General features: G+C 60.4%; 1 protein-coding gene across 7 annotated transcripts; it reads right to left on the bottom strand.

Annotated features, from left to right (window-relative positions):
• Window positions 1–124: 124 nt before the first annotated feature.
• On the bottom strand, window positions 125–27431 carry CIC (capicua transcriptional repressor). Of its 7 annotated transcripts, none has more exons than XM_064293736.1 (21): window positions 27304–27431; window positions 21297–24104; window positions 9039–9188; window positions 8721–8955; window positions 8509–8638; window positions 8227–8409; window positions 7982–8147; window positions 6902–7104; window positions 6587–6812; window positions 6101–6204; window positions 4609–5842; window positions 4333–4520; window positions 3807–3928; window positions 3541–3707; window positions 3144–3437; window positions 2722–3047; window positions 2114–2361; window positions 1859–2013; window positions 1647–1778; window positions 1254–1385; window positions 125–1140 (listed from the first exon to the last, which is right to left on the bottom strand). In XM_064293736.1, the coding sequence occupies exons 2-21, from the start codon at window positions 24079–24081 to the stop codon at window positions 773–775; spliced, it is 7548 nt and encodes a 2515-aa protein (XP_064149806.1). In that variant the 5' UTR covers window positions 24082–24104; window positions 27304–27431; the 3' UTR covers window positions 125–772. The 7 variants fall into 7 exon arrangements, with proteins under 7 accessions (XP_064149806.1, XP_064149805.1, XP_064149809.1 ...); XM_064293735.1 differs by lacking the exon at window positions 27304–27431 and adding an exon at window positions 26518–27297; XM_064293739.1 differs by lacking the exon at window positions 27304–27431 and adding an exon at window positions 26518–27297 and having other exon boundaries at window positions 1859–2010.

Genomic DNA, 27431 nt, shown 5'->3' with positions numbered 1-27431 from the left:
TTGCTGCAGCCACGTGTACCTTCTCACCCTGCACCTCATGGGAAGTGTAGCACCCCACAGCCATCTGGGGATAGGGCTGGCACAAGCACCCCTTCTTCCCCTTTAAAGTGGGTCACCACACAGGTGTGTTAAACAGCTTTAATCTCGGTCATTTCAGCTTCAGCACAGTAAGAAATATTGCACATGATCAACATGTTTTGTTCTGGGGTGGGGGCGAGGGTAGGGGGAATCACCTTCTTAGAAAGTACAACCCAAGTTGGGAAGGCAGAGGGGGTGGGGAGAGAACCCTCCCCATGCCTGTGGCAAAGTGCAGGAGCCCCCACCCCCAAACTAACCTGAGTCCAGCCCCTCTGGGGAAAAAAGGGGTGCATGAACTCCCCCCTACTCCACAGGTCCCTTCCTGTGGCCCAAGGCCCACACTACCCTCCAGCTTGCAGCCCTCACACGAGCCATTTTGCATAAAGTACAAGTGAAAAAGGTCTGAAGGTAACACACTCCAGGTTATGTACAGGGGCTCGGTGCAGGGACGGGGCCCCTGCCTCCCCTCAACTGCCCCCATCACAGGGAGGGAGCTGTGGGGGGAGGGGGTATATACAAGAGGAGCAGGCCTCATTCCGCCCCAAGCTGGAAAGGACGAAATGGCTTTATTGGCCGGGGCGGGGGGGGGGTGGGGACGGGGACGTAACCATCCTGCGCCCCCATTCCTGCCACCTACATACTGTCCATGTCCTGAAAGGGGCACTGTGGGTCCTGGGATCTTCTCAGGGGCCCCTCACCTGCCTGTGGCAGCTGCGGAAGAGCCAGAGGATGGAGGGGAGGCCTGGGGGGCCCCCTCCCAGCCAGGCTGTCCGGGCCCCAGCTCTGGGGGTGGAGGCAGTGGTGGCGCAGCCGGGGCCGAGCCAGAGTCCGAGCCAGGTGAGTTGGGGTCAGGGCCCACAGCAGGGCTGGGCGTGGGAGCAGGGGCAGCAGCGGTGCCAGTGGAGGGCGGTCCGGGGAGGGGGGCCTCGGCCCCTGGGGGCTGCTCCGTGGGAGTAGCCGCCTGCATGATCTTCTGGCGCACCTCACGGATCTTCAGCTGCAGACAGACCTTAGAGGGGAAGATGTCTGCGTAGCGGGCCTGGAAGGCTGCTGTGGCCTGGGCTGGGGACAGAAAGGCACGGGGGTTGGGGAAGGCAGGACGAGGTGTGCAGGCAGGGCCCAGCCAGTTGCTCCCTCTGCCTCCGCCTGGCTGGCCGGTTCTGAGACAGGCTCACCTGAGGGGAAAAAGCCATGGTCCTGGAAAAGCTGCATGACCAGGGCCCGGCGCTGGTCCAGGGTACGCCGCAGTGACGAGTACGGCACCTTCTCGTACTCCAGCTCCCCAAGCACATCCTCAGCATCCGTACCTGGGAGCAGCGCACACACACAGGCAGGGTGATGCTACAGCAGCACCCTGAACACCCAAGCCCTCCCTGAAGCCCACTTTGAAGAGAGACAAAAAGAGGGGACCTGCTAAAGGTCACACAGAACTTGAGCAACAGCTGGCCTCCAAACCTGCTGTTCTCCCGCTCTCACAGCCACCCATCCCACCTCACTCCCTTTGACCCTATTCCCGCCCCTCTGGTAGGCCCTAGGTCCCCACAGCTCTGCCTGCTTAGCGCCTATACCTGTACGGTCAAAGGTGAAGATGTCTCCCTCACACTTGGCACTCTTGGGGGTGTTGGGCTCAGAGCTGCAGCTGGAGCGTCTTCTCATCTTGCGCTTGGGCGAGGTGGGGTCCTCGGGTGCCGAGTCCAGGTCTGGCCAAACAGAGGCAGGCTCAGAAGAGGCGGTCCCTGTCCGTTCCCCCACCTCACCTGGATGACCAGCGCTTGCGTACCGGTGGAGTTCTTTCTCTTCTTGCGGTAGGATCCCAAGATGGCCCGGGGGGAGGTGGCCAGAGACTGCAGGGTGGGAGAGGGCAGCACCTCCTCAGGCCGAAATTCAGGCAGCTCAGCAAAGCGCTCTTCAAAGTCCACCTCTGACAGGACCCTGCTGGAGAGCCCACAGGGTCACCTCCCCTGCCCCAGCCTGCAGCTGCCCACTCTTCCACCAACCCCCCCGAGTCTGTCAAGGCACCCGGGGCCATGCTCACTTGTCCACAGAGTCAAAGGTCTTCTTCAGGGGCGGGGGCCGCACCTTCACCTTCTTGCCGGTACTAGCCACCTCCTTGCGCTCAGGGGTATCCCCAGCCGCCCTCCCGCTGTTGCCCTCACTGCTGCCGATGATGCCACAAGAGACTGGAGCCGGCGCTGGGCTGGGAGGGGTGGGAGGCTCCCCACGACTCTCCAGGCCCAGCCCGGGGACGCGCCACTCTGAGGATGAGCTGGGGAATTTGCTGGCCTGAGGTAAGGACGGGCAGGGAGACAGAGGACACGAGATTCAGACAGACCAGGACAAGCAGGTGGGTGAGGACAGAGCCCGGAAGCAGAAATGGATGCTAAGTCAGCCAGACACAGACTCATGAAAAAGGTCCAGTCACACAGACTTGGGAAGGCCCAGACAAGGACGTCAGGAAAGCGGACAACCCAGACAAGCAAGAGGAACACCACGGAAAAGGCTTTTAACTCCAGAGACAAACAAGGGCACATCCAGACAGCTGAGAAGGGAAAAGGAGCTGAACAAAAATGCAAAGACATCAGACAGAGAAGCAGAGCCAACCCCAAGTGGAAGCTCCCCACCAACTGCCTGCCAAGTCCTCACCGTGGCCTCAGGACCCTTGGTGCTGGTCCGCTCCTCAACAGGCAAGGGCAGCGGGGGGCTGCTCCGGGCTGTTGAAGCCCAGGTCTCGGGGGGTGGTGGAGGGGCTGGAGTTGTAGGCTGCCCCTCAAGCTCAGACTCAGGGGCAGTTGGCTCGCGGGCTGGGCCAGGATCCAGTGGCTGCCGGGTCGCAGGACCAGGCCGCCCAGGGGCACCTGCCTCAAAGGAACCCACGGGAATGCTGGCGATGGCCGCCTTCACTTTCTGAGGGGCCTTGGGGGTTGGCCGCTGGGCCTTGGGGGCCACTAAGCTGTAGGTCATGGAGCCTGCTGGTGGAAACAAAAGCATTCGCTGAGCCAGGCCTGACTAGAGCCCACCCCTTGGGTCCCCCAATTCATCCTGCCCTGGGTTGGCCTGATACCCACCTGTGGCACTAGGAAAGGGGCTGGTGGGGGCTGGGGTGGCAGTGGCAGGGGCCGGAAGGCCCTTGGGCAAGATGGCAGCAGCAGGGGTGGTGGTGCTGGTGGCCACAGTGTAGACCAGGCCTGGGGGGGCCTGGGAGGGCTGGGCCAGGGGTGCTGAGGAGGTGGGTGCAGGGCTGCCAGGGTAAAATGCTGTGATGACGGGCCCTCCAGGGGTGGCACAGGCAGGAGGCAGCTGGGGGCTGGGCACAGGTGACACGCCCACCTGGCCGGGAGCCAGCAGTGGGGTTTGGCCTGCTTAGAGGGAGAGAAAAGGAAAGGGAGAGCACCAAGAGTCAGAGCCTGGACTGCCCCCGCCCCACCCTGGGTTCCCCACCCTGCCTACCAGGCTACCCCTCACCTGAGAGTAGGGGCTGCACGAAGGCAGGGCCACTGGGCCCCAGCGAGGTGAAGCCTAGGGCTACAGAGCTCGTGGGCCCGTATGAGGTGACCGTTCCAGCCTGGCTGGATGCAGGGCTGGTACCCAGGGGCAGTGCGTGCCCGCCTGCTGACTGAACGTAGGTGATCCTGCCGCATGGAGGATAAAGGGGGACGAGTGAGGAGAGCCAACCCACCCACCCCTTCTCTGGACTGGCTTCTGGGGAAAACAAACTCAACTGTGATTACCTGGTAGAGGAGGGCAGGAGGACCTTCTGGGGCTGAGAGGTGGGTCCAGGTAATGTGGCTGGGCTCAGGGGTGGCACCAGGCCACTGGGTGTGCTCACTGGCACTGGAGTCAGCTGGATGATCTGTGGGCAAGAGCACCCACAGGTAGGAGTGAGCTGGGTCCCTGGGATGGGACGGGGGAAAGGGCTGAGACTACGTGGGTGGCTCAAAGCAAGGACATGAAAGGCGGAATTTGGGATAAAAACAGTGGAAGAAACAAAGAAAAAAAAGAAAACAGTGAAAGGGGTGGGGGGAGGGTAGAGAGAGAGAACAAATACAGGCACCGAAAACAGAATTGAGAAGAAAAACAGCATGCACCGAAACACGGAGGAAGACCGAGTCCCAGAGACAGAAATGGAAAAGGAAGAGACTAAAAAAAAGACACAGATTGATAAAGACCAATGGTTAGAAATGCAGAAGCCACACAGACATACCCCCCAGAATGGGGAGGAGTAAAAGGTGGGAGACACAGCCAAGGTGTCCTCACCTTACTGGGCGGCTGGGCACCATTCTGCACAGGTACCGAGAAGGGCGGGCTCACCAAGGGCAGTGGCTGGGCGGCACCTCCACCCCGCACGGACACACTAGGGGCCGCCAGGGGCACTAGTACCTTCCCAGGCAGCAGCTGGGCTGAGCCACCCGGGGGTGGGGCCTGCACCGGAGACACCGACTGGGCTGCAAGTTAAGAGACAAGCAAGAAAAGGTTATAAGGGAGTGGAACAGAACTTACCATTTTCCTTGTACTGCCTAGCTCGGGTCTCACCTTTGGGGGGTGGAGCAGAAGGTACAGACTGCAGGATGGGGATGCCAGGAGTGGGTGCAGTGGCAGCCAGGACCTTGCCGTTGGTGGAGGTGCCCGGTGGGAGCGTGAAACGGATGCTGGTGGTGGGTGCAGGGGCGCTGGGAGCTGCTACCTTGGTCCCAGGGGCTGCTGCTGGGGCAGGTGCCACCTGAAGCTGCTGGGGCAATGTGGGCAGAATATACTGCACCTGGGTGATTCCCCCAGCCTTGCCCAGGGCACCTGGCTGCAAGATACCCAGGGGCACTGGCCCATTGGGGCCACTCCCAGCACCTGTTCCAGAGCCTGAAGTGGCCCCACTGCCAGGGGCTCCTTGGGCAATGAACTGGACAGCAGGGGGTGCGGGGGCCCCATAGCCTGGGGTGCCCACCAGCAGGTTGGTAACAGTGGCAGGTGCCTTTCCCACAGTGCCCAGCAGGGGCCCAGCCACCAAGTGTGGGGCTGGTGAGGTGGCTGCTGCCGACTTCTTGTCCGAATACACTAAGCTGACACCCAACGGGGAGCCCCCGGGAGCCCGGGACCCAGTGCCCGTCTCAGTCCTGGCACCTGCCGTGTCATTTGGAGATGCTTCAGCCCGGCTGGAGGTGGGGAAGGGCTTAGAGGCAATGGGCACAGGAGTGCTGCTGACAGGCCGCACCACGTTGGTGACCATGGTGGCGGCTGGGCGGGACAGGGGGGCTGCTGGGGCCCCGTAGGCCAGCGATGGAGCAGGGGCCGAGGGCATGCGGGCTCTGCTGCCCTCCCGGTCCTCCTTATTTGGGGGCAGGACCAGTGTCTGCAGAATGTTTCCTCCCCCACTGGGAGGTGCCGAAATAACTGAGGGGCCTGGTGGCTCCAGGCTCCCCACACTTTCAGGTCTCTTCCGTCGGAAGGTGGCAGGATCCGTTGGAAGGAACCGGGTGGGCTTGGAAGGTGTCACTGGTCCCCCAGCCCCAGGGGGCGGGGGCCGTAGGGGGCCTGCTGTGCTGCCTTGCCCTGACTCCTGGGCCTTGAAGGTTCCTGAGCCCAGGGAGAAGGAGGTGGCTGCAGAGGTTGAGGCAGAGGCAGGCGAAGATGAGGAGGAGGACGGGGTGGGGCCGTAGCCCTTGCCAAAGGCTACAGGTGGATCCGGGGGCCCGGGGGGCTCAGGGTCCAGGGGCGGACGGCAGTGTGTGAAGGAGGAATGGATCACAGGTGAGAACACCTTCCGGCCAAAGCCCTGGGTGGAAGAAAGGAGTCACACCATGTCAGGGGAGCCCAGGCACTTAGGTAGCCACACCCCACGCACCTGTCAGCCAGGCCAGCCCAAGTCTGCACTTCTGCCAGCTGAAGGCCTCAGTTCACCCTGGCTGGGACCCAGCTCCCCAAGAGGCAAGTAGCTTGCCCTCTCTGGGCCTGAATCTCCCCCACAGGAGAAGCAGCTCTTCCCCCTGCTGGGAGTGTTTGACTGGACAATACCACATGGCCAGGCCCTCACCTTGCTGCCCTCGGGGTCCTCCCCAGAGCTGTCTCCACTTTCGCTGTCAGTCACCCGCTCCTTGCACTTCAGATCAATGTCAGTGGTGCTGAAGCCATCGTCAGCTGAGGGAGCAGAGGGAACCATGTCAGCAAAGGGGCTGGGTACAGGGCTGCCCTGGAGGAACTGTCTGGAGGCAGCGCTCTGGCCTCAGCTCCGCCCCAGGTGGCAGGGAGTGTTGTCTGGAAACCCTATTCCTCAGCCCAAACCCCCGACCTAAAAGGAGTAAGAGTTTTTAACACTGTGCCTAATGGCCTAGTCATGCCTGTGTCCTCCGGGTTTCCTGCTTGGGTTTATTTGAGAGAGCCTAAACTCAGCACATATCCAATTGTGAACAAATGTCAAAGGGAAGAAAAAAGAAGCCTGGGGACCTAAATCAAATCTCCACCCACCCTCCCAGCCTCAGCCAAGGTCCCTGGACAGGATTTGAGGCCCTGTTCTGCTCACCAATGACATCATCATCCCCTTCTTCCTCACAGATGACCATGCGCTCCTCGTCACTGGTCATGTCCTCACTGGCAACCCGCTGGGAACGAGAGGCTCGAGTGGGCAGCAGGGGGGGCCGTCCACTGGCCGCCAGGGCACCCCCCTCGCCAGGAGCTGTGAAGGGGCCTGGAGCCCCATACTGGGTGCTGGGCTTTGGGCCAGAGTAGGACACTGGGCCGGATACCATCTGCAGGGCAGGTGGCAGGGAGGGCTCAGCCACGGCTGCCGCCTTGGGCAGCCCTACCTGTACCCCCCCAGGGGGCCTGCACCCCAGACCTGAGTCAGTTCCTGCAGTGCCTGGCTGTCTGCTTCTCCGCCATCCAGGCTATGGACCCCACTGTGGGAGAAGGCGCGGGGTCGGGCTGAGCCAGGACCCCCAACTGTGTGCAGCCGTTCTGCCCCACAGGATCCACTCCCTGGAGCCTTGGGGTCCGAGCTCAAAAGTGTCTGGGCTGCCACAGACAGGAGTTCCGATGACACTGTAGAGTGAAGGGTAGGGGGAGCAATCAGTCAGGAGCCCCTCACCAGCACCCGGAGTGACCGAGCCACCCACAGATACTTCTAGTGCTAGACAGAAGCAGAATGGCATTTCTGGGCCACCTGGAGGCAAAGAGACTCCGCCTGCCAGCCCAGCATCTCCTCCTTGCTGGGTCCTGCCTTCTGGGTTGGCTAGAATCGAGCCCATTCCTCAATGGGAAGCAGCTCTTCCAGGATTCCAAGAGCCTAGAAATAGGTCACGTGGCCCTGGATATCTAACCACTAACCTATCACTCTCAGTTCCCTCATCTCAGAAATGCAGTAACACCCCCACCCTCATCAAGCAGTGGGGCCATATCCACAAGATCGCTTCAGAAAAGCATCCCGAAACAGTGCCAAACACACAAGACACTCGATAAATAGAAACAGCCTATTACATGTTTCATCAGGTACAATGGTTCCAACTAGAGCCTTGAAAACAAAACCTGCTGAAGTTTAAATCCTGGCTCAGCTACTTTCTAGTTCTGTGACTTTAAGCAAGTGTCTTTACCTCTCTAAGCCTCTGTAGCCTTAACTAAAAAATCGGATAAATTTCAAGTACTAGAAATTATCCTTTTTTTACTGCCTAGAATATAGTAAAAGTGCTCAATAAATTGACAGCTACTGATGAGACTGCCATTTGGGAATTTTATCTGTCTGGACCTCCCAGACTCCTTTGTGTAAAAAAATTGTCAGTTTCTTTGTGGTAAGAGTCCTCAGATAAAAGGAACTGGGCACAGAAGCGCTGCCAGGGCATGGGGTGAGCAAGTCAAGGAGTAGCTGGTAGCTCTTGGGGAGGCAGTAGGCAGGGTGCAAGCGCCAACGGTCTGGCTGACTAACCTCCAGGGGCAGCAGCAGTGCCTGTCTCTGACATGCTCCGCTCCCGGGTCTCCTTGTGCCCTCCAGCCAGCCCTAGGCTAGTGGGCTTGGCCTCTGAACTGGACTTCTTTCGGTCCTTGTTGCACCACTTCCAGTCTGGGTGGGCCTTGAAGTGGGCCTCCTTCACCTGGCAGGAGAGGGCAGGGTGACCTCTCACGCTCTCCACCAGAGGAAGCCAGGGTGGCCCTGGTAGGAGGGGGCATTACCTGGAAGGCCAGGTCATGGTACTTCTGCTTCTCCTTAGGCCCCAGGGCATACCACCATTCGCCCAGGATCTTGCTGACAGTCCGGTTGTCCTGGTTTGGGTGACGCTGGTGGACCAGGGCCCGGTGTCGCTTGCTGAAGATCATAAAGGCATTCATGGGCCGCCGGATATGGTCCTTCTCCCGCTGTGGTAGACAGAGCCCCAAGAGGGGATGGTTAGGGCCAAGGAGAGAGCCTTGGAGGGATGCACAAGGTGAGGAGAGACAGGTAGAGAGATGTGGCACCTTGTTGGGGCTGCGTCCATCCTTCTCAGAAGATGAGTCCCGTTCTTTGGGCAGAGCACTGAGGGACTGGGTCCGGCGTTTTCCAGGTGGCAGAGGCAACTGGATCTCAGGGGACATGATGGAGAGAAAGCTGTGGTGGGGGAGGCAGAAACAGTGAGGACTGTGTCTCTGGCCGCCCTGCCCCTCCAAGTTCCAGGCCTCAGTGCACTCACGCATCGTCATGGTCACTCTCCGTCTCACTGTCCAGCCGGGATTCTCCTGGGGGGCCAGAGGCCTCCTCCTCAGTAGCGGGAGGGGGACCCTTGCCAGGTTCCACCACCCCCAGTGTGTGTAGGGGTCCGGGCCCTGGGCTCTCAGGGCATGTGGCTGCAGGGGGCCGCCCAGGGTCAGCACTTCCTGTCCCACCAGGTGTCTGCTCATGAGCAACAGCTGCCGACTCAGCAGGTTCTAGGGATGGAGAGGTGGATCAGAGGGCCCCTTGGCCACCTAGACCCCACCCACATGCCTTCCCACAGCCCCCTACTCCTCACCTTTGCTCTGGTTGGAGGCCACTGGGTGGCTGGCGGGTTGCTGGGCCTCGCTTGGCTGTACGGAGGGGTCAGGCTGGCTGGGGGCCAGGAAGGGGACTAAGGAGTGCCAGGGGAACACGGCCACAGAGCGAGGTTCCACATTTGTCCACACTGTGGGAAGGAGCCAGGTGAGCTGGTCAGCAGGGGATCCTGGCCCTGACCCCCAACTCAAGCTCTTCTCCACCCTAGTGGAGCTAGCACCAGCCCTTCTTTACACCTCCCCCCTGATCTCAAAGCCACTTAAACACATCCATGCGACATCACTCAGGAAAAACTCCTCCCTTAAACGTTTCTAGGTTTATAAAAAAGAAAACAGAAACAGGGAAGGGAAATAGTACTCACACCCCATCCCCACCACCAGGAACCAGCCTAGAGAAACGACCAGCTCCTGCCACAAACCAGGTCATGCTTGGCTGCCACCCCATACTCCCAAGGCCCCAAGACCTCAGCTAGGCTGGGGACCCCCCCCCGCAACAACCATGCCACAATTCCAGCACCCTCTCTCCCAGGCTGTGTCAGCCCCTCACCTTGGACCCGCGCCCCCTTTCCCTTTCCGAGGCAAACGGCCTTATCTCCCCTCCTGAATCTCTCCACCTATTATCCATGAGGCATGGGATCTCAGGTTTTTCCTCTTTCCTCCCTTCACCTACCACAGACCCCAAGGAGTCAGACCTGCCCTTCCTGGGCTGAACACAGGTGGCTCCAGCATCCCCCACCGAAGAGAAACCACCACCCCTGAAGAGGCCTCCCAGCCTCCCTCCTGCTAAACCTCTGAGCTTATTTTCAGTCCAACCCCCATCCTGCCCCCTTGCCCAGAAAAAGGAGGGTGTGGTAAACTCCTCGGAAGACAAGGCACAGACAATGGGAAAGTAGAGAATCATTAGAAGTATGCCCAAGAAAAGAGTAAGCACCAGGTATTTCCTTAAGGATATACACAGGAAGGTTCTCACCTTCAGCCCCAGCAGCTGGGTGGTAGAAGGGAAAGCCCTGGACTGGGACCCACCCCTGGCTGGGCTCCTGGGGCAGTCTTAGCTAGGAATGGGCTTCCCCTCTCACTGCCTGGCTCCTGGGGGAAGTGGAACCAGCAGAGAAGGCCCCTGCTAAGGGGAGAACGAAGAAGAGATGAGGGAAACGCCCTAGCCCTGGTCTCCATCACTCCAGGCCTCCCCCTGCTCCAGATCAACCTGACCTGGGGTGACCCCCCACCCATGCCTTCAAGAACTTGGACTGGGGGAGCTCTATGTTAGGCACTGGCCTCGAGACCTGATTCTCTGAGGGGCTCACACACAAAAAAGTAGATACCAAGGAAGCAAACTGGTAAGGAATAAGAAAAACAATCATGGAAAACACTCATGACCCTATGATGACCCCGCCTCCTACTCCTGGGGCACTGAGGGCCCAAAAGCCTGTCAGGCCCTCCAACCACATAACATTGTCAGGGACCTGAACCTCCTCCTCTTTTCACAAAGATCTCTCTTATCAAGGCCTCCTCATTTTCTAAGAGGATGGGGAAGAAGGAGCTCAGCACCCAGCAGACAATACAGGGGCCGTTCTTTGGACCTACCCCCTCCTGACCTTCTCCCTGGTGAATCACCCTCCAGGTTCCTCCAGTCTCTCTCTCCTCCTCTCTGCAAAGCACACCCCAAACACTCCGACCCATCACTCTGTTCCGAGCAAATCGTGCCTCACTTCCCCAGCCCTGTCCTTAGCCCCACTTCTCAATCACAGCCCCCACCCTGCTCCATTTCACGCCTAGCAGATCCTATGCTGCTCCTATTCCCATCCAGGCCCTGAAAGCCAATTACTCTGCAGCTCACACCTCCACTTACAAGAGACCTGTTATAGCTCATCAACTACACCCAGATACTCCCCATTCCTCACTCCGCTCCCACCTGCTGTCACTAACCACTGAGCCAGCCTCTGTAACTTTCCCCCTGGCTCTGCCTCTACCATTCTTATACTGATCTCCCATCACCGTTACTCCGCACTTATCACCCTGACACCTTGACCGCTGCAGTTCCAGGGCGCAGGCAATACTGACCGAACATGCCGAGGCCACGGGAGGCCGCGCCGGACGCAGGCACCACGGGCCTGTGGGCCGAGTACATGGTCCGGGGCGGGGGGCCCCGACCGGGGCTCGCGCCTCCTCAGCGGCCGCCGCCGCTCCTCCTGCCGTCCGCTCCTCCGCCGTCGCCGCTTGGGCCGGGGGGGAGCGGGAGGCCGTCGCCGCATGCCCCCCCCCGCCGCCCCCCTCCGGCCGCCCCACGCGGGGGGTCTCCGCCGGGCGCGCTTGCGCACAGCGCCGCTGGCCTCCCCACCGCCCGGGGGGCGGGGGAGGTCAGCGCGAGCCGGCCCCGCCCCGCCCCCCGGCGCGCGCGGGGGCCGTCACGGGGCGCGCGGCACGGGGGCCATTGGCACCGCCCCCTCCCTCTCCCTCCTCCCGCGCGGAGCCGGACGGGCGGGGCGCGGCGCGCGTGCGCGGGGGCGGCCCCCACCCTTCCCCGCTCGCTGGCTCGCTCGCTCGTTCCCTCCCTCCCTCGCAGCCCCGGCGGGTAACGGCTCCGGCCCCGCGCGCCCCGGCTGTAGGCGCCGCCGCCCCGCCTTTCCGGGCCCTGGGCCCGCGGCTCAGCGCCGGGTCGACCTCCGGCTCCGGGCGGGCAGACAGACCAGCGTGCGTGCGTCTGTGCGCTCCGAGCGAACCCCGCGCCGAACCACCGCCGCCTCCCCGCCCCGCCACTACTACGCGCTCCCCTCCCCCCGCGCGCCTCCCCCCGCCCCTTCCCCGCTTCCCCCGCGGCCTTCCGCGCAAGGCCAGCCCCCCGCGCGTGAGCCCATTGGCTGTCGCCGCCGCGCGCGGGTCAGGCCCCGCCGCGCCCGCCCCCATTGGCCGCCCCGGGGGAACGTCAGTCATATGCAAATAAGGGCGGGGCGGGGCGGACCCCGGTTGGCCCCGAGCCGGCCGAGGGCGGGACCGAGGGAGGAGGGTGGTAGGGAGGGCGCACTGCAGTAAAGGCACCGAGCCAGGGGGGCGGTTCGGGGCTCCGTGCTGCGGAGGCCCTGAGGTTGTGTGTGGTGGTGTGTGTCCAGCTCGTGCAAGGAACACGCTCACGCGCGGCTCGGTCCGCCTCCCTCACACCCGCCGAGGCGAGCACCGCCCCGCAAGCCAGATAACAGCATATAGGGCTAGGGGAGCGACCCCTGATCCCTCACCAACTCCCACACCAGCACAAACACCTAGTCCTCATAGACAGACTTTCATGCCACACCCATTACTCTCACACACCTCCAAGTTCGCATATACCTTCGGTCTTACACCTGCACTGCTACACACAAAATCACACACGATGCTCACACGTGTACTACCTCACACTCACCGTCATACACACTCTTCTCACCGGCCCTCTTCACATCACCCACTTCATACATACCTTACCTACAGGCCCCACCAACACATATACTCATCATACATCCATGAGCTCACGTGAATCATCAAACAAACACACACATCAAACAGGCAGAATTATCTCACACATATCACAGCGAATGCCATTCCACCAAGCACACACATCCCACACACCTCCCACACAATCACACACACACTCTTCCATCTTCACACTCTCATACAGCCTTCCTGACACATAGTATCCCCCCATCCCCAACACACAAATACACCATCATACTGACTTGACCCCACATACTATAAACTTACCCGCACAAGCCCTATCTACTTCGGTACCCAGACACATCAGGTATATGGAGCCCCATGGCCATCCACTGTCATTCAGCTACCCAGGGTGACACTCATCAGCCACCTGGAATCCTCCACCTAGCAACAAAGGGGCCCACCAAGCACCACCATGGCTGGTACCACGACTCTAGGCTGGGAGTCAACACTCCCCTCTCCCCCCTGAAAAGGGCCTCGATAAAGAAAAGAAACTAACCCTTACTTGGGGCTGCTATATGCTGGATGCTAGTGTTCACTGAATCTCACATTCACCTAGGGAGGTACGTTTTGTTATGCCCATTGTTCAGACGAAAAAATGAGCCTCTGAAGGACTGAATACGTTGTGCATGATCATGCAGCCAGGACTTACCAGCCCAGTATTCCAACTCAAGTGCTCTTTGCATTATTCAGTACTTAACCTCAGGATGGGCACATGCAGAGACTCCCAAACAGAGGACCTTAGACAGCGATACAGAGACTGATAACTACAGAAAAGTCAGGGGCACAGAGAGAGACACAGACAAGAGTTTGGGGCCCAGGAGGCACAGAAGCAGAGGCCCTAGGTATGGGTCCCAGGAAGGCACTCAGTAGAGGCAGAGGCCTAGGGTCATACCTGGGCTGGTAAAGTTGAACAAGTTCAGATGGACCAAGACTGGGGCTCCTACTAAGGTGGGGTCAAGGGCAGGAGCAGATAACCCCAATTTGCCCCGTTCAATTATGGAGCTGAGGGCAAGAGGGGTGCCAAAAGAACCAGGTAACCTGAACGCTGATGGGGAAAGGGAGGCCTGTAGCCTACTGACCTCCAGAGACTGCGGGGCCAGACACTTGGCTGTGAGCCTGGAGGGGGCACCCGAGGGACTATTAGGTGACTGCCCCCTCCTCCCTGTGCAGCCCCAGACTCAGACCCTCCATTACCTCACTGCCCCAGGGACTGCAATGTGAGGCAGAAATGGAGGCTGAAATCAATGTAGCCTGCTATCTCCCCACCACTACCCCCTCCTCTCCCCACCGGTGAGTCACCTACTGGCAAGTTAACCCCTTCCCCACTGCAATGCAGTCCAGGGACAGAGCTCAGAGGGGCCCTGTCCTCAGCTCCCCCATTCCCGTTGGGTGAGAAAAAGAACCAGGCCTGGCAAAGCAGGGAGAGGGCCTCACACATCTGGGAGAGTTGCACATCTGGTAGAAGACACAGTGCCCATGGAGGAGGGATGGGAAGAGGCCCCTTCCAGGGCAGAGTACAGCCAAGTGGGGGCCCAGCCTGGCAGGGAGGGGCGAGAATCCGGGCGGGAAAGGGCCCCCCTGCCCTGGGCGCTGGGCCAGCCCTATACTTAGCTTCCATTGTTCGGGATGGAGGAACCCTGGCTGAGGGTGATTAGGAAGGGACTGTCTCTCTCCAGTCATCCCCCACCCTAACTGGGGCCTCCAGAGTTGGAAAAGATTGAGGGGGTTCCCCAAACCAAGGCCCCGCCCCACGGGGGCGAGGGGGTCAAAGCGGTCTTTCACTCAAAGCAGGTACTGGGTAGGACTGCAGCAGAGGCCACCCCCAGCACCCTCACCAACTCCACAAAAGGCCTGGCCCAAAACATCCCCCACCGCACTGCACCACTCCACCCTGGCCTGGGGACACGGAGCCCAGACGGAGACACCGACAGCCACCCTGGCAGCGCAGGCTGAGACCTGCCCAGAGGGGCCCAGGGTGCGCAACCAGAGATGCTGACAGACTGAGGGACAGGCAGACACACTGAACTCACGGACCGTTTACTGAGCCCAGGAAGCACCGCGCCCTGCCACCCGGGGCTCCCCACCCCGCTCTCCAGGCCCGGGTCCCCCCCTTAGCGCACCACCCCACCCTGGTGTCCCCAGCTCCCCTCACCCGCCCTCCACATACATACATACACACCCACCCACCCACCCACACCAGGCGGCGTCGGCTACGAACAGGGTTGCCTGGGGAACGAGCCCAGGATTGGGCTTGGCGCTGTTCCGGAGGGATGGGGGCTAAAAATAGCACCAGGGTGAGTCAGTGTGAGTGGGGCTGGGGTAGGCAAGGAGGACCAGGAGGAAAAGAGAGGCAGGGAAGAGGTGTGGGGGAGGGTCCTCAGGAATAGGGAGATAGGCGGGATGCGGACAGAGGACCGGGATGTGAACTTGGAGGTTGGAAAGTGCGGGTGGTCGGGAAGGGGAGGATCGTACAGGCGGCGGGCTGGTCGGCGCGGGCTGAGGGAGGTGCCCAGGCCCTCGCAGAGGAGGGGGCGCAGCCATGCGCTCCCCTCCCCTCCCCTCGCTCACGAGATTTTCCACTCGCCGCCTGGCCTCCAGCCAGACCCTGGCGGGCCCCACAAAGCCGCTTTGTGCTGGGAGGGCGGGCGGGCGCCCGGCCGGCCTGACACCCACGCGGGCCGCGGCGGGTCGCGGGCCAGCTGGCACCCGGGCTGTCTGCGGGGGGGAGGGTGGCACCCAGCGCCAAGGCGCAGCCGCGCAGGGGTTAATTGCGCAGGAACCGGAGCAGGTCTCGGCCAATCGGCAGTCGGCAAAAGCCACGGAGGCCAATGGGAAGGTCGAAGGTCTGACTCTGGGTGCCTAACCCCATGGGCGCGGGAATCTGCACTTCTAGGTGCCGGAGGGGGCTGGGTGCGGCCCTCACGGGGTACCTATTCCGAACTACAAACCCCCGGTACACCCAATCTTCCCGACTGCTACCCAAGAAATAGGCTCAGAGTGGGGTAGGGTCTAGCAATCCGGAGATGGCACGATCAGGATTCGAATCCAGGTCTGCCCGGCTTCACAGTCAGCTCTCCGCCGACATGGGGGGCACGGGTCCCTAGCCCGGGCCCCAGTGGGAAGCGGGAACAGGGAACGGGGAGCGGGAGAAGGAGGCGGCGCGGCGGGCTAGGGTCCAGCAGCCTGCGGTGCAGCCGCTGCCGCCGGTGGTAATGGGAGCCAGACGCCGTCGCCGCCGCTAATGCGCCTCCCTCCCGGCGGCTAATGGAGCCATTAATGCTGAGGGGGTGCCTGGCCGCACCCCCGCCTGCCCCGCTGCGCATGCGTGCACCGCCCGCCCCACCGCCCGCCGCCGCCAGGAGGCAGCGCAACCTCTCGAAGCGTCAGGTGTTGGGGGCTGCCAAGCTGAGGGAGCTGGGGTCTCTTCCACAAAGTCACTAAGACTCACCCCTGCAAACTCACCAACGCTTCCCTCTCCGCAGTCACCCTCTTCTTCCCAGCCTGGGTCTCCACTGCCCAGAGGGATCTTTCTGACACCCAGATCCAACCTTTTCCCCTCCCACGCTCTAAGCCCTTTCTTGGCTCCCCACTGACCCCAGATTAGAGCCTCAGCTTTTCAGCCGCCTGGCCTGGATGGGCCTGTCCTCTGTGGCACTCTTCAGCCAAGCCTAGGCTTCAGCCTCAGTTCCAGCTTCAATCAGCCACTCAAAGTTCACACACTTTCACCCCTCCTGGCCTTTGCTCACGTGGCTGCCTCCACCTGGATGGCTCTTCCCTTTCCTTCACTACCCTGAAATCACCTACTCATTCCTGACACCAGCTCATATGTCATCTCCACTGAGAAGCCTACCTGAACCTCCCTCACCAACCCCCCTGGTAGCCAGAGTCTTGTCTGTCCTCTGGCCTCCCTAGACTCAGTATCTCCCCCGATCACCCTTGCCTATGCCTGCATCCAGCCCTGCCTTCCCCACCCCCCTGCCCCAGGATTGCTCAGTCTTGGGCCTGGCAGCAGGGGCCTGAAGATGGAGGGAGCTGACTTCTGGCAGTGGAGATGGAGTTCATTGAGACAAAATGGAAATTTTGGCGGGCAGGATCTGGATTTAGGAGTCAGGAGACTCTGGCTCAAATCGCTTCAGCCCCTCTTGGGGCCTATTTCTTCACCTGCCCAAGAATAGCTGGTGGGTACTGCCTGGTCTCTGGGGCCCTACCCCTTGGGGTAGACTATCTCCAGAACTCAGTTAAGTGGAGCTGGGACCAAATGTATCTTCTGAAGAGTGGGAGGAAGGTAGGATGATCTGAGTCTATGCCCTCTAGCAGGTGGGTGGGCACAGGAGCTGCTTTCCTGCCGCTCCCCGACGCCGGATCTCCTGGCCTGGGTTATACAGCCCCCGCCTTCCTGCCTGTCTTGGGAACAGGTGGTTGGATGGTAGATGGGTCTGCAGGATGGCTCCTGACACCCCTTAGCAGGTTTTGGGAACAGCAGTGGGTAGCTAATTTGTCAAGGAGCAAGAGGGGGCCCCTACAACTCTTCAGACAGGGATTGGACTGGAATATGGGATGGAAAATGTTACTGGTGAAGAATGGGCTTCTTGGATCAAGTAGACACATAAGACTGTGTTGGCATCTCCTGTCTGGAGGGGAGATGAGAGGACGGGGGGCCAGAAGCTACCCAAATGGACAAGAGGAGAAAGAGTGGAGGGAGGGAGTGTGCTGTCTCACTATGGGGAGAGCAATTAGGAGTGTATAGCAAGGTGTGTATAAATTTTTGCATGAGACTGACTTGATTTGTAAACTTTCACTTAAAGCACGAAGAAAATTTGTTAACAAAAAAAAAAAAGAGGGGGCCCCTAGGGCCTGGACAACCTCCCAACACTCTCCAAGAAGGGAGTAGGGGACCTGGTGCTTAGCAGTTGTCCATTGCCTTAAAGGAACTGAGCACCTGAGATATACAGGGTGAAGGCGAGATAGGGGCAGCAGGTATGTCTAAAGAGTTGGAGAGGGAGGCCTAGAGGAGAGGCCAAGAATGGCCCAGAGACACAGGATCCCAAGACTGGGGGCCAAAAAAGAAAGAGGGTGGGCTAAAAGCTCAGACAAGGTTTGAAGCCTAGGGTGGGACATACCCAGAAAGGTATGGAGAGCCAGACTCTGAGAGGGAGAGACAAGGGTCCAGAGAGACAGACAGGCCCAGAAATAGAGACCTAGAGAGAGACAGATGGAGGGAACTAGGGGAGAGACAAATAGACATACAGTGGCCAAACAGAGATAGACAGACAGAGGCGCCTAGGAGAAGGGGCAACGCCTGTCAGTAGGCGAGAAGCTGGGAGCTGGGAGGGAAACTGTGCCAGGAATGGGGCTGAGACATCTGGCCTCCTGGGCAGGGGCTGCAGGCCCTGAGGCGGGTTCCTTTCCTGGGGAGCAGGCTGGAAGAGTCAGAGGGAGGCGGCTACAGCAGCTGGCCGCCCGGCCATGCGCAGAATGTTGAGAATGCCAGCCGCCTGCCCCGGCATGTCCCCCAGCGGAAGCAAATGCCTGGTGGGGGGCAAGAGCAGGCAAGCTTCCCTGGGCCGCCCCCTCACACCTGCTGCCCCCTGAGTGAAGGTCAGCCCCTGGCATGGGTGGGCAGAAGGGGCCAGAACTGTGGCTTCACTATGCCCCAGGCATGGTGCGCCCTATCTACGTCTCAGAGGGAGAAGGCCCCAAGGAGCCTGCTTCCCAAGTGTGTAGGGAGGCCCTGGGAAGAGAACAAAAGGGCCAGCTGTCTGGGAACCTGAGGGGTACCTGGATACTTCAGCGGGGTGTTGTCAGGGAGGTGCTGCTCAGAACCGTCAGGACAAGCACTGGACAAGTTCTGACGACCAGGCGGCCTCCAGCGAGGGGCCTCCCTTTCCTGAACCTCAGTTCTTCCCTTGGACAACGGAGCCAGCAATCCTAACTTCACAGCACCGGCAGGATTTGATAAGAAGGCCCTAAGCCTGGGGCTGGATACATGGTAAATGCCCAATGAAGAGTGGTTATTATTATCATCATTATTATTGAGTGCTGTTAAGAGCCTGGGCTCTGAGGTCAGACAGCGTGGGTTCAAATCCTGGCTCTATCACTTCCTAGCTAGGTGATAATAAGCAAGTCACTTAACCTCTCTGGGCTACAGTGTCCTCCACTGCCAAAATGAACTAGTTATCATGGGACATTGTGAGGATTCAGTTAGCAAATGCTCAGACGGCACTTACTGAATGTGCCAGACACATGCGTCACGAGTGCTCAATAAGCTATTATTACTGGAACTCTTGGTAGTAAGGGTCCTGCAATCTGGAGGTCAGGAGACCTGTTTCAAGGCCCAGTCCTGTCCTTCCCTGACTGGGCAACCTGCATCAGGACTCTTCTTCTGTCAGGGCCTTACTTTTTCTCATCTGGAAGATGGTGGCAAGATTCCTGCTGGGCCTGCCCTGTTAAGCCAACCCTCCCTGACACAGCAGTGAGGGTCACGTGGGACAGTGCTATGAGGGCAATGTCAGGGGCTTGGGGCATGCAGGGCTGGGGGTGGAGGGTGGTTAGAGTCCCTCTGTTTCAGTTTCTTCATCTGTCTAAGGACAGGAATTCCTGCTGTGCCCACCTCTGTGGAATTTTGCTCGTATCAACTATAATAACAAGTATAAAAAATATTGCAGGGGGGCAAAAAAACACACCTCATCTCACTCAGTGCATGAGCATGAGGGACGAGCACAACCCGTGTCCTCTCCTGGGTCTGGGGACAGGTCTGGACTGGGAGCTACGTGAGGACAGGGCCCAGGCTCCTTCTTGAATTGATGCCTGCCCCCACCCATGGCACTGCCAGCTTCTGCCCAGAGGCACACACCAGCCCCCTTCCTCCCTGGTCTCCCTGGTCTCAGCAACTCAAACCTACCCTCCACAGTGAAGCCAAAGGGGTTTATTCTGGTCAAAACCTTCTGTGGCTCCCTAGTGCTCCTAGGATAAAGTTCAAATATCTTACGAGGACCCTACATGATTTGGCTCTTGCTCACCAATACAGTCCCACATCCTCACACTCGCTCACCTTCTAGAACCCTTCACTTTGCAAATTCAGCTTCCTCCAAATACCTGCTTCTGACTCAAGACCTTTGCATAAACTGTTCCCTCTGCCTGGAAGATCTTCCTACCTGCCCTGCCTGGCTCACTCCAGCTCACTCTGCAGGTCTGTTGATAGGCTTCTGGCCTCTCCTCCAGGAAGCCCTCCTTGACTTCCCAGGCTGGATTGGTTACCTCTTCGGGGCTCCCACAGCCTCCTGAGCCTCCCCATCCCAGCTGTGACCACTCTGCTTTGACCACTCTGGACTGTCACTGTCTGAGGACACGTACGTCTATTCCAGTGGACGGTGAACCCTGTGAGGGCAGGGCTGGGCTGTGTCCTCATCACCATTCAGCACAGGGTAAGGCACAGAGGAGGCCACCAGTTAACAAAGGCAAGCAGACAGACAGACACATAGACAGACAGACAAACAGGAAAAGATGCTAAGGAAGGGGCTGGCGCCACGTCTGTCGCCCTCTCTTTGAGTTGCTCCTACAAGGCCCAGCCTGGCCTGGGCCTGACTCTCCAGCACATTCTCAAACATGCCACTCTCCCCACCCCGGCCTCACCCGCTCCAGCCACACTGGCTTCCTTGACCCTCTCCCAGGCTCTGGTCCTTTCAAGCCTGGATCCTTCTTATCTGCCTCTTCCCAGGAACCTGTGGTTGGTGGTTCTTACTTATCCATCAACTCTTAGCTTGTACGCTCCATCCCAAGGGCAGCCAGACTAGATCTGCGCCCTGAGGCATACTCAGCACAATCTCCTGCTCTCCTCCATGGCACTGACTATGCCTGTGAGGTTTACTGTGTGCAGTGGTGCAGACGAGGGTTCAAGTCCTGGTCCTGCCTTCTCTCAACAGAGGACCTCCTGGAGGCTCAGCTTTCCCTCCAGTAAGCCAGCACTATGGCAGAGGGGTCAAGAGTCAGATTGCCTGGGTCTGAAAGCTGGCTCTATGTTTCCTAGCCATGTGACCCTGGGCAAATTACTACTCCGGTCCCCTGTGTCAACTACACGAGGTCTAATGACAGCATCTGCCTATTGGGGCTGTTGTGAAGACTAAATGAGCTAATATTTGAAAAGGGCTTCAAACAGGGCCAGGTCTACTGTGAGTACTATGTTATGGGGTGCGAGTGAGGATCTGAAGGAGCCCTGTTGGCGTAGTGGTTAAGAGCTCAGCTGCTAACCAAAAGATCGGCAGTTCAAATCCACTAGCCACTCCGAGGGAGAAAGACGTGGCAGTCTTCTTCTGTAATGACTGCAGCCTGGGAACCCTATGGGGCAGTTCTACTCTGTCCTATAGGGTCACAATGAGTCAGAATTGACTCGATGGTAATGGGCTTGGTTTGGGTTGGTGAGGATTTGGCAAGAAGCTCACATGCCATGCTCTTCACAGTGATGCCCACCTGTCCCCTGATGCATGGGCCTGTCATTATGGTTATCATTCTCTGTTCCCCCGTCAGCTCCCTGGGACTGGGTAAAGGTCTGATGACTGCCAGCCCTCGAGGGGGTAGACTGCACTTCCCAGCAGGAGGCCTCTGGAAACCGTGCACTGGGCCTTCAAAGTCTCAGAATCCAGTCCCTTGCCTACCACTGGAATTCACGAGGTGCCATCTGTGCAGAGAGGCCAGCCTCCCTCTTGCACCCCTCCTGAGGTGGGGAGCTCACCAGTTCAAGGGAGCCCTTGCCCAGCCCATCCACCAACACCCCTTACCTGTCCCAGGCCGGCCCATGATGACTTCCTTCTTGGGGGCAGGATGGCTGGTGTAGCTGCTGGGCACCAAGACAGGCAACAGGGCAGCAGGTGAGGGGTGGAAGGCCACAGGCTGGAAGGGCGAAGAAGCCAGGCCAAAGGTGGGCATCGGCTGGGCTACGGCAGTCGGTGCAGCTGGAGGCACGGTGATGGGCACAGGGGCCTGTAGGGGTGGGGGCAGGCCAGGCTTCCCACTGGCTGCCCCGGCAGGTGCTGGGGTCTCACGGCACCCCCGCCCAGGTCCCCCAGTCCGGGTTTCACTGGCAATGCCTGCCTCCCCAGGAAATTTGGAGGGCAGTGGTACATCAGGGTTGCGGACAATGACGGGGGAGTCCCGCTGTACCGCAGGCACTCTGCGCACAGAGGGCCCTGGATCTGAGGTCAGGCCAGCAGGTGGGGGCAGCAGCAGCAATGGCGAGGGCTGACGGGAGCGGGAGAAGGGCACAGCAGGTGACACAGCCCGAAAGCCGGCTGGCGTGGAGGGTGTAGGGGTGTGGGACACCGAGTCCACACCAGAGTCTAGGCTGTCATTCTTGGGGAAGTCTGGGGCAGCTCCTCCACCCCCGGTGCCAGGGGCCCCCAGCGCCCCTGGGTGGGGCAGCAGCTCTGGCTTCCGCCGCCCAGGGCTGATGGGCACAGTAAAGGTCAGGTTGGTCTGGAAGGTGGGCAGGATGCCGGAGGAATGGCGCTCCCGTGGGGCAGGTGGTGGCGGATGGGGGCCCAGGTCTGGTGGCGTCAGCACACCAGCCTTAGGGGTGCTGGCGCTCAGATGGCGACTGCGAACGGCAGTGCGTTGGATGACCGGGGAGGCGTTGATGGGGCTGAAGTTAGCGGGGCGGAAGCCGAAGAGCGGCGAGGGTGAGGGTGACGGGGCAGGTGAGAATGGTGACTGCGTAGAGACGGGGGAGAAGGAGGGTGTGCCTGAGCGCGAGCTGCCCAGTGACACCAGCATCACAGCCGCCTCACACTCATCGAACTCAAAGCGGGACAGATCAGCAGGGGCCACCAGGCGTGGTCGTGAGTCTCCCCGGGCTGCGACGCTGCTGGCCTCACTGTCCCTCGACGTCTCATCACCCCAGTCAAACTCAGTGCTGCCCTCCCGGGCTGCCACGCCAGCTGGCCGCCCAGCCCCGCCTGGCCCACTGTCTGCCAGGCCCTCCATCTCCTTGGTTCGCATGGACAAGTGGCGTGAGCAGTAGCCTCGCCGCTGTGACTCCTTCATGCAGCCATCTCGAGAGCACAGCCTACGCCACTGCTTGCCATTGAACTTCTTGCGGATTCCATTGGGTGTACAGACCACGTCACCCTTCTTGTACTTCTGCTGGGCAGCTGTCAATGGTGTGCGAGCCCGGGCCGCTGGTGCTGCCCCCTTCTCTAGGGAGGCCACACTACTGCTCCGACTGCCACCCTGGCTCCCCTCCTGGCAGGGCGAGGGCTGCTCTCCAGGGCGGCCTGGGCCTGTGAAGGCTGGAGACTTGGGGGGTGGTGAGAGGAGCTGGGGCGGAGGCAGTGGGAGCAAGGCTGGGGTGCCTAAGGCTGGCAGATGCTTCTCTTCACCCTCTTCACAAGCCCCCAGGTTGCTGCCAAAGCTGATCTTGGATACCTCAGCATCCTCGGGTTGCTTGGGATCCAGGGCAGCAGGGCAAGACGGCAGGGTGACCCCGGGCTCAGCCTGCTCCTCCTCAGGGCCTGTGGTGGGCTTCCTCGGCAGGGCCTCCGGTTCCCAGGGGGGCCGCAGCAGGCGCAGGCTGGAGCGGGCCACCCACACAGCCTCCTCAGGTTCGCGGTGTGGGGGCTGCGGTAGGGTAGGTGGAGGGCCTGGCTGGGAGCTGGGGCCAGGGCTGAGGCGGACCTTGTAGGCAGCTGGCTTGGTGGCCACCTCCACTACTACCCCCTCACGGTAGGTAGCCACGCCAGGCTCCACACTGGTACAAACAGCCGTGCCCACTGCCAGCGCACCTGGTGGTGGCGTGGCATCTAGAACCACATCTACACCACCGCCTGGCACCCCCTCGTAGAAAGTCAGGGCCCGGTCACCAGGGAACTGCACGCCCAGGTCCTGGCTTCGGCGCACCTGGCGCACCACCGCCGGCTGGAAGAGGCCATCGCCACGCCGAGCCAGTACCCGCTGGGACCGCAGCTGCCGCAGGTCATAGCTGCCAGTGCTGGCCCTGGGGGGCCAGGGCCCAGGCCCACAGGCCTCCATAGGCTCATCCTCCAGGTCAGCTGAGTGCTCACTGGCTGTGTCTGTAGAAGAGGAGCGAGTGGAGGTGGGTGGTCGTGGAGGCAAACCCAGGGTGCTAGCCTCCTCGGGTGTCCGCGCCCGCTCGTCAGGCGCCCCAGCAACCCCGCCGCTGCCAGCCCCATGTTCCTCCACGTACTTCTTCTTAGGCGCTCGAGACTTGAACGTGGCTGTCTTGCGGCTGAGTGAGGGCTCCCAGCGGCCTGCCTCTCCTTCTCCCTTGGGGTCCTCGGCTGCGCCTGGGGTCGGGTCATCAGGGTGCAGCTCCAGGGGTGGCCCTTCTAGCCCAGGGCCCCGCTCAGCTGTCTCCTCCTCCTCACCCTCTTCAGCTTCTTCTGGCCCTGGCTGCTGCTGCTGTTGCGCCTCGTCTTCCTCCTCCTCTGGCTTGTCGCCTTCCCCAGCCCCTCGCCGCCTCAGGGCTTTGGCCCTGGTGGCTGGTGGGGACCTGCCGCCGCCACTGCCAGGACCCAGAAGGCCAGTGCATGTCTTCTTCATTGGCTTCATCTTTTGCCCACACCCTCAGACACCTGTGGCAGGGGAAGGTAGACAGGGGTCATCAGGAGCAACTCAGGAACTCCCAGATCTAGTGGCCCCCAAGATTTCCCACTTGCTGAGGCCATTGCCTCAACTCTATGGTCCCCAAGGCCTCCTCTCTGACCACCCTTAACTCATGTGGGTCCCTGGTCAGCACCCAGACACAAACTGGCACCCATGCCCCCTGAGCACAGATACCCTGGCTGCTTGGGGAACCCTCACAGACACCTGCTCCTTCCGCAGAGGACAAGGCAGGTGTATGTACGCAGGCTGTAATGCCTCACGGGGATACGAGAAGCTGTAAGTTCACACCCACGGAGCACGCACTGTGTGCCAGGCCCTGTGCTAAAACGGGCCTTTTTTAACCCATTTCATCCTCACAACAGACCCAAGAGGCGAGTGCTACTATTACCCCATTTAATCCTTGAGAAAACTAAGGCACAAAGAGGTTAAGCAACTCAACTTGCACAGGATCATCTGGCTAGGAAATGGTAGAGCCAGAGCCTGAACTCAGGCAATTTGGTTTCAGGGTCTGTGCTCCTAACCATTTCAGTGTGCCGCCTGTCACATGATCCAGAGGGCCCGCGTACTCGCACGGTCACTGTCCAGAGGGCACTCACACTCAAACACACACGTATGCACACATGCACACAGACACAGACACAGAAAGGGAGGTGACCAGGCTGTGATGGGAGCTCCTCCCCCCACCCCCACCCCTCTGGGCAGCCTGGCATGGCCAGGCATTGTGGGAAGGAGTGCACAGCTGAGAATCCCCAGGGACGGCTGCCCACTCTGCTCTGCACCCCAGGCCTGCCAGTTACAGCCATCTCCCCAGATCCTGGCAGGGAGCAGGCAGTGGCACGTCTGGGGCAAGAGCTCATACCTAGCACTGCCACAGGGCCGTGCACGAGCACATGCACACACACAAACACACACAGGCACACACACATCATCACACAGTGGGACACAGAGCTATACCCCAGGGTTTCACTGTGCCACTGGATGGGAGCCTGACCCTCCCTCAACAGCACCCGCTGTGATACCCAGTGAGCCCAGCCCCCACTTCTGGCCTGCATGCATCCCCGCCCTGGCTGGGCTGGCTCTGGCAAGGTGGCTGAGCCGGCTGCCTCCCCACCGGGCCCCAAATATGCCCTCTGACTCCAGGTAGGGGTAAGTGGGAGAAGGTCAAAGAAAGCAGGACAGGCCCAGCAGGCCAACCTCACCTACTTCCTGAACAGTCATTACTGCCCGCCCCCTTTCAAGCTGCCCTTCGAAAAGAAAAGGGAAAAAACTTTACTCTGAAGTCACTGACAGGGCCCGAGAGGCCAAAAGGGGGGCCCTAGGAGGGTTGGGGGACCCAGGACCATAGGCCAAACGCAATCAGAGGCACCCCTTACAGTCTTCAGGCTCCCCCAGGACATCTGACCTCCTGCTCTCCCACTTGGGGCCTGCTCCTTCTGTAGACTCTGCAGTCCCAGGCCTGCCCCTCCCCCGGGCCAATCCTGGGGTCCTCACAGGCAGAGCCTGGAAGGCCTGGGGCTTCCTACACTGGGGCTGCCACCCAAGTCCCAAGACTTGGACAGATGCCACCACCTTCTCGCCACTGATCCGCTGGGCCACCCTCCTGAGGGCTGAGATCTGGCCCTAGTCCTGCCCATTCCCAAACACAAACCTTCACATACTCCACCCAGGGCCTACAACCACACTGCCCGGTACTCTTAAACCCTGCTGCCCGGTCTGGGCTCTTCACCCCAGAAGCCAAGCCTTATCCTTTCCCCTGGGGTCCCTGTTCCCTTCCTGCCCACCCCTCCCTGGATAACTCCCACCCAGAGCTCTGTGGATCCTCGCCTCCCTTAGAATCTGAGCAATAACTCCCTAACCCCAGGCAGCCCAGACTCTGGCTCTGCGGGGTCTCATGCTCTCTGCTCCCATGCACCAGTTTCTCTGCCACTCTTTCTTCCATCCTGTCACCACCTCTACCTTGCTCCTAACAGGCCCTAAGCCCCCTCGTCTGTCACCCCCTCGTCACCCTCATCTGTTTCTGTCAGCTCTTCCTCCCAGTCACTCTCCTGTCTGCCATCTCCGGACTTGTCACTCACTCTACCCATCACATCACCTCTCCTTGTCACCCCCTCCAACTCTGGCCCCTCCCTCTCCCTGTCACCCTGATCTAGTCCTGTCACCCCTCCATTCCTGTTACCCGTTGTCTGCCCACCACAGCCTCCCCCAGTCACCCCTTTTCTGTCACCACCCCCCTCACCACTTCCTCCACTCCATCTCCCGTTCCCACCATTCCGCCCACCCCTTTCCCCCTGTACTCCCTCCCCGTCCCTGCCACCTGTCCCCTCCCGGCCCCCAGTCCCCCGAAACCCCCTTGCCCAAGTCAGCCCTGGCCCCGCCCCTCACCTCGGGCTCGGCGGGGTTTCGGGGCGGGGGGCCGTAGCCCCGGCTCGGTCCGGTCCGGTCCCTCCCCGCCCCCCCTCCGGCTCTCCCTCTCGATTCTCCCTTTTTTTTTTACTCCAACACACAAAATGGTGAATGGACCTGCAACAGCTGGAGCAGCCAGCCAATCAGTGGCCACAACCCCGCTGACCGGCGCCGGCCTAGACCAATAGATATTCGCATCCTGGTCGGCTCCGCCCCTCAAAGAAGAGCGACTTTCACTGTGACCAATCGCGCTCACCCGGCAGCGCTAGAGGGTGGGGCTAAAGCCCAAGACCTGCCTCCCTCCGGGACCGACACCAACCTGAGCCTACGACCGCCTGATCTGCCTAGGACCCTGCCCCACAACAAGTGATGGACACCAGCTTTGACCAATTGCAAGCCGTCTTCGGGGCGACTGACGAATACAGTACCCAATCGCCCTACAGCCTAGGCCGGAACCCAGCCTCCGTGAGGGACAGTAACCAATGAAATCCAGGAAGGGGGGGCTAAGGGATAAACTACCCAATGAGCTGGCTGAGGAGGCGTGGCCCGGGCGTTTGTTGACCGGCTAGTCGCAATTCCTGCTGGGAATCGAAGTCTTCTTACGGCTCTGGCCCATAGTTGATAATACATGGCAGACTACAACTCCCATGTGACAGAGTGCTGGACTACCAAAGAGCCCGGGCGAGGAGAAAAAGTCGGAAAGGGCAGTTCCTCGAGAGTCTCACTGGACACCAGGAGCATCTGAGACCCAGGGCCCCGACTCACCCGGATTCGCAGCTCTGGCGTCGCCGGTGGCTCCTCTCAGCGGCGGCGGTAGCGGCACGAGGAGGAGGTTCGAGGAGCAGCCAACCGCCACCCGCGAGCCCCGCAACCAATCAGTAGCGGCCGGGGCG

The sequence above is a fragment of the Loxodonta africana genome, chromosome 11 (assembly GCF_030014295.1).
Source record: "Loxodonta africana isolate mLoxAfr1 chromosome 11, mLoxAfr1.hap2, whole genome shotgun sequence".
NCBI lineage: Eukaryota > Metazoa > Chordata > Mammalia > Proboscidea > Elephantidae > Loxodonta > Loxodonta africana.
The sequence above is the reverse complement of the archived record's forward strand: the minus strand, read 5'-3'. Positions and strand labels throughout refer to the sequence as shown.